The sequence below is a fragment of the Hemitrygon akajei genome, chromosome 19, assembly GCF_048418815.1.
Source record: "Hemitrygon akajei chromosome 19, sHemAka1.3, whole genome shotgun sequence".
NCBI classification, from domain to species: Eukaryota; Metazoa; Chordata; class Chondrichthyes; order Myliobatiformes; family Dasyatidae; genus Hemitrygon; species Hemitrygon akajei.
The window spans coordinates 6,757,196-6,770,261 of record NC_133142.1 but is presented as its reverse complement, the minus strand read 5'-3'; the positions used below and the strand labels follow the sequence as shown (position 1 = coordinate 6,770,261).

Below are 13,066 nucleotides of genomic sequence, written 5' to 3'. Positions count from 1 at the left end.
CAGGGGTGCAGCTGAAGTCAGTTCAGCCACGACTTTGAATGAGAGGACGAGCGGCCTTCTCCTGCTCCTAATCTGCACTGAATCCAAAAATCTAGTCATTCTCCCGTTACTGTCAGAATCAGAATCAGTTTGATTGTCACTGACATATATCGTGAAATTTGTAGTTTTGGGCCATACAGAAAAAAAATTACAAAATTGGAGCTGAACGGTGTATCGGAAAGGTAGGTCAGTAGGCAGAGGGGGTGGTGTGGCCCTGTGTGTAAGAAATAATATTCAATTATTGGAAAGAGGTGACATAGGATCAGAAGGTGTAGAGTCTCTATGGGTTGAGTTAAGAAATGACAAGTGTAAAAGGAACCTAATGATAGTTGTATACAGGCCTCCAAACTGCAGCCGGGATGTGCAATGTCATGATAATCGTTGGGGATTTTAATATGAAAGTGGATTAGTAAAACCAGGTTGGTACTGGATCTCAAGAGAGAGAATTTGTAGAATGTCTAAGGGATGGCTTTTTAGAACAGCTTGTTGTTGAGCCCACTTGGGGATCGGCTGTGCTGGATTGGGTGTTGTGCAATGATCCGGAGGTGCTAAGAGAGCTTAAGGTTAAGGAACCCTTAGGGAACAGAGATCACAATATGATCGAGTTCACTTTGAAATTTGCGAGGGAAAAAAATAAAATCCAATGTGTTGGTATTTCAGTGGAATAAAAGAAATTACAATGGCACGAGAGGGAAACTGGCCAAAGTTGACTGAAAAGGGACGTTTACAGGAAGGACAGCAGAGCAGCAATGACTGGAGTTTCTGCAAAAAATGAGGGAAGTGCAAGACACATTCCAAATAATAATAAATTTTCAAAGGGAACAAGGACACGACTGTGGCTGACAAGAGAAATCAGAGCCCAAGTAAAAACAAAAGAGAGGGTATACAAGGAAGCCAGAGCTAGTGGGAAGATAGAGGATTGGGGAACTTTTAAAGATTGAACGGCGGAGCAGACTTGATGGGCCGAATGGCCTACTTCTGCTCCTGTATCTTATGGTCTTAAAAAAAAAAGATAAACACATAGTGTGCAACTTCAGGCTCCTGTACCTCCTCCCCAGTGGTAGTAATGAGGAGAAGGCGTGTCCTGGATGGAGAGAGTTCTTAATGGTGGCTGCTGCCTTCTTGAGGCAGCGCCTTGACAAGATGTCCTCGACTGTGGTGAGAGTCGTGACCGTGATGAAACTGGCTGGGTCTACAACCCTTTGCTGCCTCGTGCCGTACAGTGTATTGGAGCCTCCACAGAATACTCTCCACTGTACATCTGAGGAAATCTGCTAGAGTCTTTATAGAGTTACAGCTATACGAGACCTTAGTTGGACCCCACTTGGAGTATTGTGATCAGTTCTGGTCACCTCACTACAGGAAGGATGTGGATTCTATAGAGAGAGTGCAGAGGAGATTTACAAGGATGTTGCCTGGATTGGGGAGCGTGCCTTATGAGAATAGGTTGAGTGAACTCAGCCTTTTCTCCTTGGAGTGACAGAGGATGAGAGATGACCTGATAGAGGTGTACAAGATGATGAGAGACATTGATCGTGTGGATAGTCAGAGGCTTTTTCCCAGGGCTGAAATGGCTAACATGAGGGTGCACAATTTTAAGGTGCTTGGAAGTAGGTACAAGGAGGATGTCAGAGGTAAGACTTTCACACAGAGAGTGGTGGGTGCATGGAATGCACTGACATTGAAGGTGTAGAGGCGGATACAATAGGGTCTTTTAAAAGACTTAAATAGGTACATGGAGCTTAGAAAAATAGAGGCCTATGCGGTAGGCAAATTCTAGGCAGCTTCTAGAGTAGGTTACATGGTTGACACGACATTGTGGGCCGAAGGGCCTGTAATGTGCTGTAGATTTTCAATGTTTCGATGAGCTGTACCAAATGGAACATAGAACAAAACAGAACAGTGGTTTTTTGGCCAACAATGTTGTGCTGACTTCTTAACCCACATTCAGATCAATCTAACTCTTCCATCTCTTAAATGTCCCTGATGAATCTAACTCTGCCATCACCCCCAGCAGAGTACCACACCCTCCACTCTCTGTGCAAAATACTTACCTCTGCCCCTATACTTTTCTCCAATCACCTTAAAATTATGCCCCCTCGTGTGAACTAATTCCTCCCTGGGAAAAAGCCTCTGGCTGTCCACTTCAACAGCATGGACCCGTGGGGCCAAAGGGCCTGTGTAAGTGGGATTTATGGGATTACTCTTGAGAGCTGGCATAGACTCGAAGAACCAAATGTTCTCCTTCAACATTGTATAATAAGAAACAGGATTACATTCCATAAAGTCCTGCTATTTAAAAAAAAATATTATTCACTAGAGAAAATAAATAAGAACAGGAGAGAAACGTGCCTGGCCAGGAGCAGTGCACACCAACAAGCAGGAATAGCTTCAGGTTTTAAAGTTGAGAGGGGTTGCTGGATGGATGAGGGGTAGCCTTGGGAACGACGGGAAAGGCGATGGCCCCTCGCAATCACAGGGAAACTGCCAAGGAAAAGACTGACTGAGCTCGATGAGGCCCACACCCATATGCAGCTGGCGGTTTGGGAAGCGGGGATGAGGCCTAGTATTTACTATACACAAACTAGGCCTCTCTGTTCCACTATATTTTTTACTGCAAGTGCAAGCACCAATATCCACCAGCTTTAAATTAAAATAGCTCCTTGTCAGATCTTAAACAAAGCTTCAATAAAAATACTTTGACAAGCCAACAGATTTCCTTTAGTAACTCTTCATTTTGACTTATAATTGTATCGACAATGCTTCCTCATTTATATAGCAATATTTGTTCTCTGAATACAACCGAGGTGTGCGAGAACACAACCAATTTCGATTTCAATATTTAAGAGAAATTTGGAGAGGTACGTGGATGAGAGGGGTACAGTGGGCTATGGTCCAGGGACAAGGCAGAATAATAGTTTAGCATGGACTAAATGGGCTGAAGAGCCTGTTGTGGTGCTGTAATGTTCTATGATTGTATGGACAAATTAAGATTTAAGATTTGAGTTTATTTATCACGTGTACATTGATGCATACAGTGAAATGTGTCATTTGTGTAACGACCAACACGCATGAGGTTCTGCAGGGGGTGGGGGGGTGGAAGGCGAATCGCTCCTCGGCCTGGCCAAGTTGGCCATTCACGGGTCCAGCTGGCATGTTCTACGCAAGCTGGCTGTTTGCTCCCTCTCCGGGGTAACGTTTGTGCCCGGACGTCCTTGGAGAGGGAATCTGCTGTCCCCGTGGGCACAGTGAAGGGATTTCTGAAAACAGAGGGCTCCCAGGAGTCAAGTTTTGTTCACGATAGTAGCCGTATTTTAATTGAATGTGTGAATAGTTTTGTATATACCTGATCATTGTGCCTGGCGAGTGAATAAACTTCTGCAGTCTTGTGAAAAAAGACAGTGCGCTGGATCAGCTTCCAAGTGTCGCCACACATTCCAGATTCCTTTTTGGAGTGTTACATCAGCAGACAAATAGTTACAGCTCTTTGATTTGCTGAAGCCAGTTCCTAGGGCGCTTTCGGCAAAGGACACGTGTAGTTTGCATTATTGATGAATACCTTACCTTCGGGATTCGTCTGAGAGAGACTTCAGATTTTCCAGCATTCTACCCGAGTTATCCCTGGACTTAAAGTTATAGGAGCTGGACAACGTGTACACATTTTGATCATTACGCCAATTTTCCTTTCTGTCCATATGTTAAAGTAAATCTCTTCCCCACCCCCCTCCCCACTGCTTCCCTACTGACAGCTGCACTCCTCTCTCCAGCTGTTTCCCCATCCCTTCGCTGGCTTCGGACTGAGATCGGAGCGGGGTCGTTGAGACTGCAGCCCAGATGTTTGGTGCAATTCCCTAACAATGTAACAACATCTGGAGAGGAAAGAAATCTCAGGAAAAGGGGGAATAGACTGATAGAAGTTTTGCGTAATGAACAGCTAGATCCTCCTGTTAAGTGAGGCACCCAAGTTAAGACGGCCTTACCTTCAGGAACTTGTACAACAGGAAGGTAAACCAATTCGTTAGCATCTTCTCTGCAACCGACTCAGTCCTACAAAACAAAATTGTTAAAGATGTCCAAGATTTATTTGTCAGATGTACACTGAAGCATGCAGTGAAACGCACCGTTCTGTGTCGATGGCCGACACAGGCCAAGAGCATGCTGGGAGGGGGGGGGGGGGGGCTGCAGGCAGGTGCCGCCTCGCTTTTGGCGCCAACATGATGTGCCCACATCTCACTGACGCTAAGCCGTATGTATCTGGAATGTCGGAGGGAACCGCAGCAGCTGAAGGGCACTGGTAGGTCGGTGGGAGAATGTAGAAACTCCTTACAGACAGTGGAGGGAACTGAACCCCCAATAGGTGATCACTGGTACTGAAAGTGATTGTGGTAGTCACTACGGTACCGTGGGTCAGGTTATGCAATTTATCAAGTCTATTTCTTGTGGGCTGTAATTTAAAAGCCTCCGGGGTTCCCAACCCGGGGTCCACGGACACCTCAGTTCATGGTAGGGGTGCATGGCATAAAAAAGGTTGGGAAGCCCTACTCTAAACAGTCTGCTGGGTCTTCTATCAGCCCAGGCACCTCAGCTTTTAAACAGATTGCTTGTATGCTGCAGACAAACCCTTGATCTCACAATCTGCCTGAGTGCAGACTTTGCACCTTACTGTGTACCTCAGCTACACCGTCTCTGTAATTATAACACAATATTCTGTTATTGCTTTTCCCCTTCTAACCACCTCGACATACCTACAGTATGATCTGCAATGCAAGCCAAACATTTTTCACCATATCTTCGTACGTGTGACCATACCAAACCAGTTTCCCAATCATCAATCATTAGACCATAAGACATAGGAGCAGAATTGGCCCACTCAGCCCATCGACTCCTTTCATCATGATTTATTATCCCAATCAACCCCATTCTCCTGCCTTCCTTTTACTGGAACTAGGAGACATAGTCTCAAGATTCAGGGGCGTAGATTTAGGATGGAGATGAGGAGGAACTGCTTTTCCCAGGGAGTGGTGAATCTGTGGAATTCTCTGCCCAATGAAGCAGTGGAGGCTACCTCAATAAATATATTTAAGACAAGGTTGGATAGATTTTTGCATTAAGGGTTATGGGGAAAAGGCAGGTAGGTGGAGGTGACTCCATGGCCAGATCAGCCATGATCTTATTGAATGGCGGAGCAGACTCGACAGGCCAGGTGGCCGACTCCTGCTCTTATTTTTTATGTTCACTGTTCTCCCCACAAACTTTGACACCCTGACTAATCAAGAACCTATCAAACTCTGCTTGGCTTCCATAGCCACCTGTGGCTATTCCACAGATTCACCACTCTCTGGCTGAAGAAATTCCTCCATATGTTTGTTCTAAAGAGATGACCTTCTATTCTAGGACCTCTAGTCCTAGACTTAGCCACTGTTGGAACCATCCTCTCTACGTCCACTCTATGTAGCTCTTTCAATATTCAGTAGGTTTCAGTGAGATTTCCCCTCATTCTTCTAAACCCCAGTGAGTTCAGGCCTAGAGCCTACAAACGCACTTCATACTTTAACCCTTCCATTCCCAGAATCATTCTCATGAACCTCGAGAAGGAGGTTCTCGAAAATTTAGATGCTTTAATTTAGGTATTGAAGGTAGCTGGTCAGCGAGAGGTTAGTTTGAAACCCTGCTGTTGTATTCTTTCCAAATCTGCATGCCCCACACGAGGGAGGTTATCAAGCCCTGGGTGAGAGCTCTGGGGTAGAGACCATGTGATGCCGTTGTCACTCAACGGCAATAAAGTGTATTCCAAGTTCAGAGGTTTCACATTGGCACATGGGTCCCTCACCAGAAGATGAGAGAATTAAGGCAACTGGCCAATGGGAGGATGAAGCACGGCGGGCGTAGTGGAACCCAGACCCTCATGCCACTACCTGTTACAGCCACCCGGGGTGGAGGTGCTGGAGGGGGCATGGGAGGGAACAGAGGCACGGTGGGCACACTAGAATCCATGCTGGGTTGGAGACTGGTCCCTGCAGGCCAGCTCATCTGTTGGTGCTGCTCTCTGCAGGACAAGCTGGACTGTCTTCGGTTGTGGGAGATGAGGAACTACTGTGTGCTTGTTCTTGCAGGAACCTGGCTCCAGGACAACATCCCATGCACCATCAATCTCCAGGCCATGCCACTCGGGGACTTGTCCTAATACTGTCTTTTCCCCATAATCTTCGACGCCCAGGAGAGTGGAGTTATGAGATTTCTGCTTATTTCTATTATTATTTCCAGATACAGCACGTTAACAGGTCTGTTCTGCCCAATGAGCCCATGCTGCCCGATTACACCCATGTGGCCATTTAATCTACTAACCCATAAGTCTTTGGACTGTGGGAGGAACCTGGAGCACCTGGAGGAAACCCACATTGTCACGGGGAGAACGTACAAACTCCTGACAGACAGCGGTGGGAATTGAAACTGGGATCACTGGCTCTGTAATAGTGTTACACTAACCACTACAATCACTGGCACTGTAATAGTGTTACACTAACCACTACGATCACTGGCACTGTAATAGTGTTACACTAACCACTACGATCACTGGCACTGTAATAGTGTTACACTAACCACTACAATCACTGGCACTGTAATAGTGTTACACTAACCACTACGATCACTGGCACTGTAATGGTGTTACACTAACCACTACGATCACTGGCACTGTAATAGTGTTACACTAACCACTACACAACCGTGTCGCTCGACTTGCTCCACCTCTGTACCACTCCCGTTCTCTCCGTCTTTTATGTGTTCATCAGTTACTCCTAGTGTATGCCTTTCTCCTAACACAACCTCGTTGGGTTTTTGTCCGTTTGTCATGTTTTTCTACTTTCTCTGACATTTGATGTTGAGAAATGCATTTTAAAATATTCTGTGATTTATTGTATAAGGTGAGAGAGAGGGAGGGTGGGTGTGGGGGATATAGGATGGGAGGGAGAGCAGAGGGGGAGAGAGGAGGGGAAAAGGTAGAGGGAAACGGATAGAAGGAAGGAGGAGTGGAGGGTCGGAGGGGTAGGAGAGAGGGAGTTGGGTGAGTGGGAGGGTGCAAATGGGAAGGGGGATTGTGAGGAAGGGGAAAGAGAGGATGGAGGAGGAAGGGAAGGAAGAAGGAAAGAGGGGAAGGGGCTGAGAGGGAGGAACAGAAAGAGAGAGATAGAGACAGAGAGAGGGGAGAGGTATAGGGAGAGGGAGCAAGCACTAATGAGTGATTTTAGGGAGGGAATCAGCGGTGGAACTGCACCCTGATCACTGACACTATAAAGTGTTGTGCTGACTGCGACACTACCATGCTGCCCCATCGCGGTGCGATAGTTAAGCAAGTACACCTCAAACCTGCACAGACAGGTGGTGAAGCGGGTAAAGATTCTCCGTACTTGGTGTCCCTTCGACGGACTGGCCTGTTTTACCCACATTTTGCCCGGCCTGTGGTGTTAGGCAGCGGGACAGGAGACGAGCGAACAGATGATCCAAACTTCTCGTGGTGCTGGCTCTGACTTCTCCCCGCTCGGGCTCTGGAGAGCCTGCTTCCGCGGCTGAATCCTGCTCTCATTGCAAATGAGGCATCCTGGGACCGTGCACTAATGAGCTCCAGAATGAATCGACTCTTCACATCTTCCACCCAAGGCCCAGAGGGACGGACAGCAGCAGTAAATGTAATCTGCAGCAGCCCCCTCCCCCCACACATCCCCAGGAACAGAGCAACCCCATGTCCTGTCAGAGGGGAATGTTTTATTGATAGCTTTCTGAACTGGGAGCATCTTACATCTTCATCTCTCCGCCAGCTGATTAAACGGGGTATTTGGGGACTGAGAACAGGCGGGAGGCTACTTGGTCTTTGATCGCTGGCCCAGCCAGATGCCAGCTGGACTTTCTTCTAACTCTGAGTACAGGGATGGAGGGGGGGGGAGGGGAGAGAGAGAGAGAGAGGGGGAGAGGGAGGTGGAGGGAGAGGGAGAGAGAGGGGAAGAGGGAGAGGGAGAGAGAGAGGGAGAGAAAGAGAGGCAGAGGGAGGGAGAGGGGAGAGGGAGGGAGAGGGGAGAGGGAGAGAGAGGGGGAGAGGGAGAGGGAGAGGCAGAGGGAGGGAGAGAGAGGGAGAGGGGGAGAGAGGCAGAGGGAGGGAGAGAGAGAGAGGGGGGAGAGGGAGAGAGAGGCAGAGGGAGGGAGAGGGAGAGAGAGGGGAGAGGGAGAGGGAGAGAGAGGGAGGGAGAGGGAGAGAGAGGGGAGAGGGAGAGGGAGAGAGAGGGAGGGAGAGAGGGGGAGAGGGAGAGGGAGAGGGGGAGGGGGCAGGAGAGGCAGAGGGAGGGAGAGAGGCAGAGGGAGGGAGGGAGGGAGAGGGACAGGGACAGCAAGAGGGAGAGAGGAAGAGAAGGAGAGAAAGAGAGAGAGAGAGAGGAGAGAGGGGGAGGGAGAGAGAGGGGAAAGATAGAGGGAGGAAGAGAAGGAGTGAGGGAGAGAGGGAAAGAGGGAGAGGAGAGAGGGAGCAGGAGAGAGATAGGGGAGGGAAAGAGGGAGTAAAGGAAGGGAGGGAGTGAGGACAGGGAAAAGAGGAGATGAGGGGAGGGGGAAGGAGATGGAGAGCTCCCACATTTGAACATCTGCTCATTGCCCTCAGTGATTATCTGCCCTACCAGCCACTGAGAAAACGGTGATGAGTTGTGGGGCACCACAATCAGAAGTGGCCCCAGTTCCCCCATGTCCTGTAGGGGAACAAACCTACTGGCCTTCCCCAGTCCGGCTGCATGTGATCCAGGTTCACCTCCCTCTCTCCCACCTCCCACTCTCAACCACCTCCTCAGTTCAGGGGCAGTTAGATATGAGCAGTAAATGATGGCATCATTCCACCCCCACCCCATAACATTATATAACAAGGCATTGACACATTTCATATATGGGAGTGTGTGGAGTTTGGAGGGAGGGCGAGTGAGATGGAGCGGAGGTATGTTATAGAGGAGGGAAGTGGTGTCGGAGAGTAGGGGATGGGCTTCAGAAAGGAGGGTGGAAAGGGGGAGTTGGTAAAGGATAGGAGAGCAGGGGGATCAGAGAGGGGTGCTTCAAGAGGAAAGGGCTGTTAAATAAGGGGAGGTCAGAGAGGAGTGGAAGAAAGGCATTTAGAGAGGAAGGGAGGGATTTGAAGAGAAAGAAAGGGGTTCAGAGAGGAGGGAATCAGATAGGAAGGTTGGCACAGAGAACAAAAGAGGTATGGGAAGGGGTTCAGGGAGGATGGGAAGGGGGTTAAGAGAGGATAGGAAGGGGGTTCAGTGAGGATGGGACGGGGTTCAGTGAGGGTGAGACGGGGGTTCAGGGAGGATGGGAAGGGGTTTCAGGGAGGATGGGACGGGGTTCAGGGAGGATGGGAAGGGGTTCAGGGAGGATGGGAAGGGGTTTCAGGGAGGATGGGAAGGGGGTTTCAGGGAGGATGGGAAGGGGGTTTCAGGGAGGATGGGAAGGGGGTTTCAGGGAGGATGGGAAGGGGGTTTCAGGTAGGATGGGAAGGGGGTTCAGGGAGGATGGGAAGGGGTTTCAGGGAGGATAGGAAGGGGTTCAGGGAGTATGGGAAGGGGTTTCAAGGAGGATGGGACGGGGTTCAGGGAGGATGGGAAGGGGTTCAGGGAGGATGGGAAGGGGTTTCAGGGAGGATGGGAAGGGGTTCAGGGAGTATGGGAAGGGGTTTCAGGGAGGATGGGAAGGGGTTTCAGGGAGGATGGGAAGGGGTTCAGGGAGTATGGGAAGGGGTTTCAGGGAGGATGGGAAGGGGGTTTCAGGGAGGACGGGAAGGGGGTTTCAGGGAGGACGGGAAGGGGGTTTCAGGGAGGATGGGAAGGGGTTCAGGGAGTATGGGAAGGGGTTTCAGGGAGGATGGGAAGGGGTTTCAGGGAGGATGGGAAGGGGGTTTCAGGGAGGATGGGAAGGGGTTTCAGGGAGGATGGGAAGGGGTTCAGGGAGTATGGGAAGGGGTTTCAGGGAGGATGGGAAGGGGGTTTCAGGGAGGACGGGAAGGGGGTTTCAGGGAGGACGGGAAGGGGGTTTCAGGGAGGACGGGAAGGGGGTTTCAGGGAGGAAGGGCAGGTTATTCTTACACATACCTCCTGAGCAGTAGTTTCGGGTGGTTCTTGCTCTCTAAATTCTTCTCTATCAAGTCGGAGAGGAGCTGCTTGAGGACCCCGGTGGCATACTCCATCTCACCCTGGAGGGCCGTCATGATGAGTGAGGCCACGTTCCCTCGGTCCCGCATCGAGAAGCTCCGCTGGGCCTCCAGCGTGCGGATGAATGTCAGCAGGAAGACCTTCTTGTTCAGCAGCTGCCCAAAGAGAGTCAGCGCCTTCTCCACGTTGGCATTCACCTTGAGGACCAAACGCAGAGGGGGAACACGGTCAGAAACAGGCGCGGGGCATTGTAAACACAAGTGTTTCTGCAGATACTCCAGAGACAGAACCACACACACAAATGCTGGACCTGCTGAACTCCTCCGCCATTTTACAACACAGAGCATTACAGCCCAGTCCAGGCCCTTTGGCTGCAATGCTGTGCCGACCTTTTAATCTACTCTAAGGTCAATCTAGCTCTTCCCTCCTGCACAGTCCTCTATTTTTCTATCATCTATGTGCCCATCTAAGAGTTGTTTAAATACTCCTAATGTATCTGCCTCTAACACCACCCCTGGCAGTTTATTCCATGTACCCAGCACTCTGTGTGTAAAAAAATCTACCTCTGACATCCCCCCCACTACACCTTCCCCCACCACCTTAAAATTATGCCCTTTTATACTTGCCATTGCTGCTCTGGGAAAATGTCTCTGGCTGTCCACTTGATCTATGCTTCATCATTTTGTACACTTCAATTTAGTCACCTCTCAGTGCCATTTTCTCCAAAGACAAAAGCCCTAGCTCGCTCAACCTATCTTCAAAGGGCACTTCCTGTGGTCCATAAATGTCGTCTGTACCCTCTCTAAAACTCGCACATCCTTCCAATAATGAGGCAACCTGAGCAGAACAAAATATTCCAAGTGTGGTCAAACCAGGGTGTTACAGAGCAGCACCACTCTTTAAAAAAAAGTATGCTGTACTTTTGTAAGTTGCAGTTCTACACAAGGTGGGATTGTTCCTATCCTCGACATTCCGAGGGATAATCTGTCAATATTTTGTCCGTGTTGCTCTGTTCAGTTCTCCCTCTCCAACGCCAGCACATCCTTTCTCAGATGTGGAACCTAAAACTGCTTCACGAGGGAGGGATTCAGCTGTACCTCCATCTCCTTGAGCACCGGGTGATCCTCTATTCCTGGGAAAAGGACCCTCATGGCGTAGGTTCGGTAGTCGAGGAACGGAATCCCGGCTCCGTCCAGATCGCTGGTGAGCTCGTGGATATCCGTCTGCAGCTCAGCGAAAGCTGGAAGAGAAACGGCCAACGTGAGAACGTTGCATTGTTTTAACAACCACCGCTGTTCAAAGTTCAAGAGTTTATTATCCAAGTATGTAGATCTCATTATATACAGTACTACCCTGAGATTCATTTTCTTACAGGCATTCAGAGTGGAACAAAGAATTACAATCGAATCATTGAAAAACCTTTTAGGTTCCTCAATGCAATCAGTCTAGTAGCCCGGTGGTTAGCAAAACAAATTGTACGGCATCGGTGATTGGAAGATCAGGGTTTAATTCCCACCGCTGTCTGTAAGGAGTTTGTATGTTCTCCTTGTGACTGTGTGGATTTCCTCCGGGTGCTCCAGTTTCCTCCCACAGTCCAAAGGCATATGAGTTGGTATTAGTGAGCTGTGGGCATGCCACGTTGGCACCCGAAGCGTGCCAACACTTGCGGGCTGCCCCAGCATATCCTCAGACTGTGTTGTTCATTGATGCAAGCAACACTTTTCACCGTAACTGTATGCTTTGATGTAGCAATGTGGTTGGCATCCGTCCGTCTTGAAGGACAATGGATGATGATTATTATTATCATCAACACAAGCCTGGGCGGAAGGTATGGAGATCCTGAGATGCCCAGTCGTCAAGGTCCCTCACTCAGCCTCACCAGTGCAGTCCAAAGGAAAGCTTAAGAAACGATACGTTTGGCACCAGCTTGGCCGCAGGAGCTGCTGGAAGGATGTTCAATGACATCCAGCCGCCTTAGGAGCTCCACTCCGGATTTGCTGTCTGGGTTTACTCCCGTAGCCTTGTCTCTCCCGAGGCTGCCCACAAGGCAGTGAACCGGTCCCCAGCTATGGAATGCTTTGATGTATATGTGTCAAGTAAAGCCAATGCTTTATCTTTATGATACGTCTGGATGGCACACAGACAAAAACTTTACACTGATGCCACTAAACTGGTAAGAGTGCAGGAAAGATTTACAAACCTCTTGCCAGGACTGTACAGACAGGTTGGGCAGATCCGGACTTTACTCACTGGAGCTTTGGGGAATGTGGGATGATTTTAATTGTGAGGGCTGTAGATAAGATGAACTCACAACTTTATTCTCCCCAGGGTTTGGGAAATCAAGATCAGTAGGATTTAAGGTGGGAGGGGAGAGAACTATTGGGAATTTTCACCCATAGGGCGATCCTGATATGGAACTAGCTGCCAGAGGAAGTGCTTAAGGCAGATGCACTGACAAGACTTAAATGACACTTGGGCAGGTACATGGATGGGAATGGTTTAGAAGGGGCTCCCAAACTTTTTTACGCTATGGATCAATACCATTAAGCAAAGGGTCTGCGGACCCCAGATTGGGAACCCATGGTTCAGAGGGATAAGGGCCAAGTGTAGGTGAGTAGGACTAGTTGAGGTGGAGAGCTTGGTTGTCATGGACTAGACAGGCCAAAAGGCCTGTTTCTGTGCTCTACGACTCGAAGGCCCACTTCCTCTGGAACCTCTCCTTCCCTCAAGGCCCAGTGTGTTTGATTTCTTCAATTCTCGATAGATATTATGACTCTATTGCAAGATCAGTTTCAATGCTTAAGAGAAGCTTGGATAGGCAGGTGCAGGTCGAGGGAAGTAGGCAGTTTAAT

The 13,066-nt window shown here is 49.2% G+C and overlaps 1 protein-coding gene across 5 annotated transcripts in view; it reads right to left on the bottom strand.

The window, feature by feature from the left end:
- The window catches only part of LOC140741720 (plexin-A1-like), a 436,373-nt gene that overhangs the window by 38,558 nt on the left and 384,749 nt on the right, over positions 1–13,066 (bottom strand). For 4 of the 5 annotated variants that reach the window (XM_073072023.1, XM_073072026.1, XM_073072025.1 and 1 more), the window contains 3 exons: positions 11,312–11,454; positions 10,155–10,411; positions 4,020–4,086 (listed from right to left, as the gene is read on the bottom strand). In XM_073072023.1, the coding sequence (XP_072928124.1) occupies positions 4,020–4,086; positions 10,155–10,411; positions 11,312–11,454 (467 nt within the window). Of the gene's footprint in view, positions 1–4,019; positions 4,087–10,004; positions 10,412–11,311; positions 11,455–13,066 lie in introns of those variants that run through there. The other variant, XM_073072027.1, reaches the window with a different exon arrangement.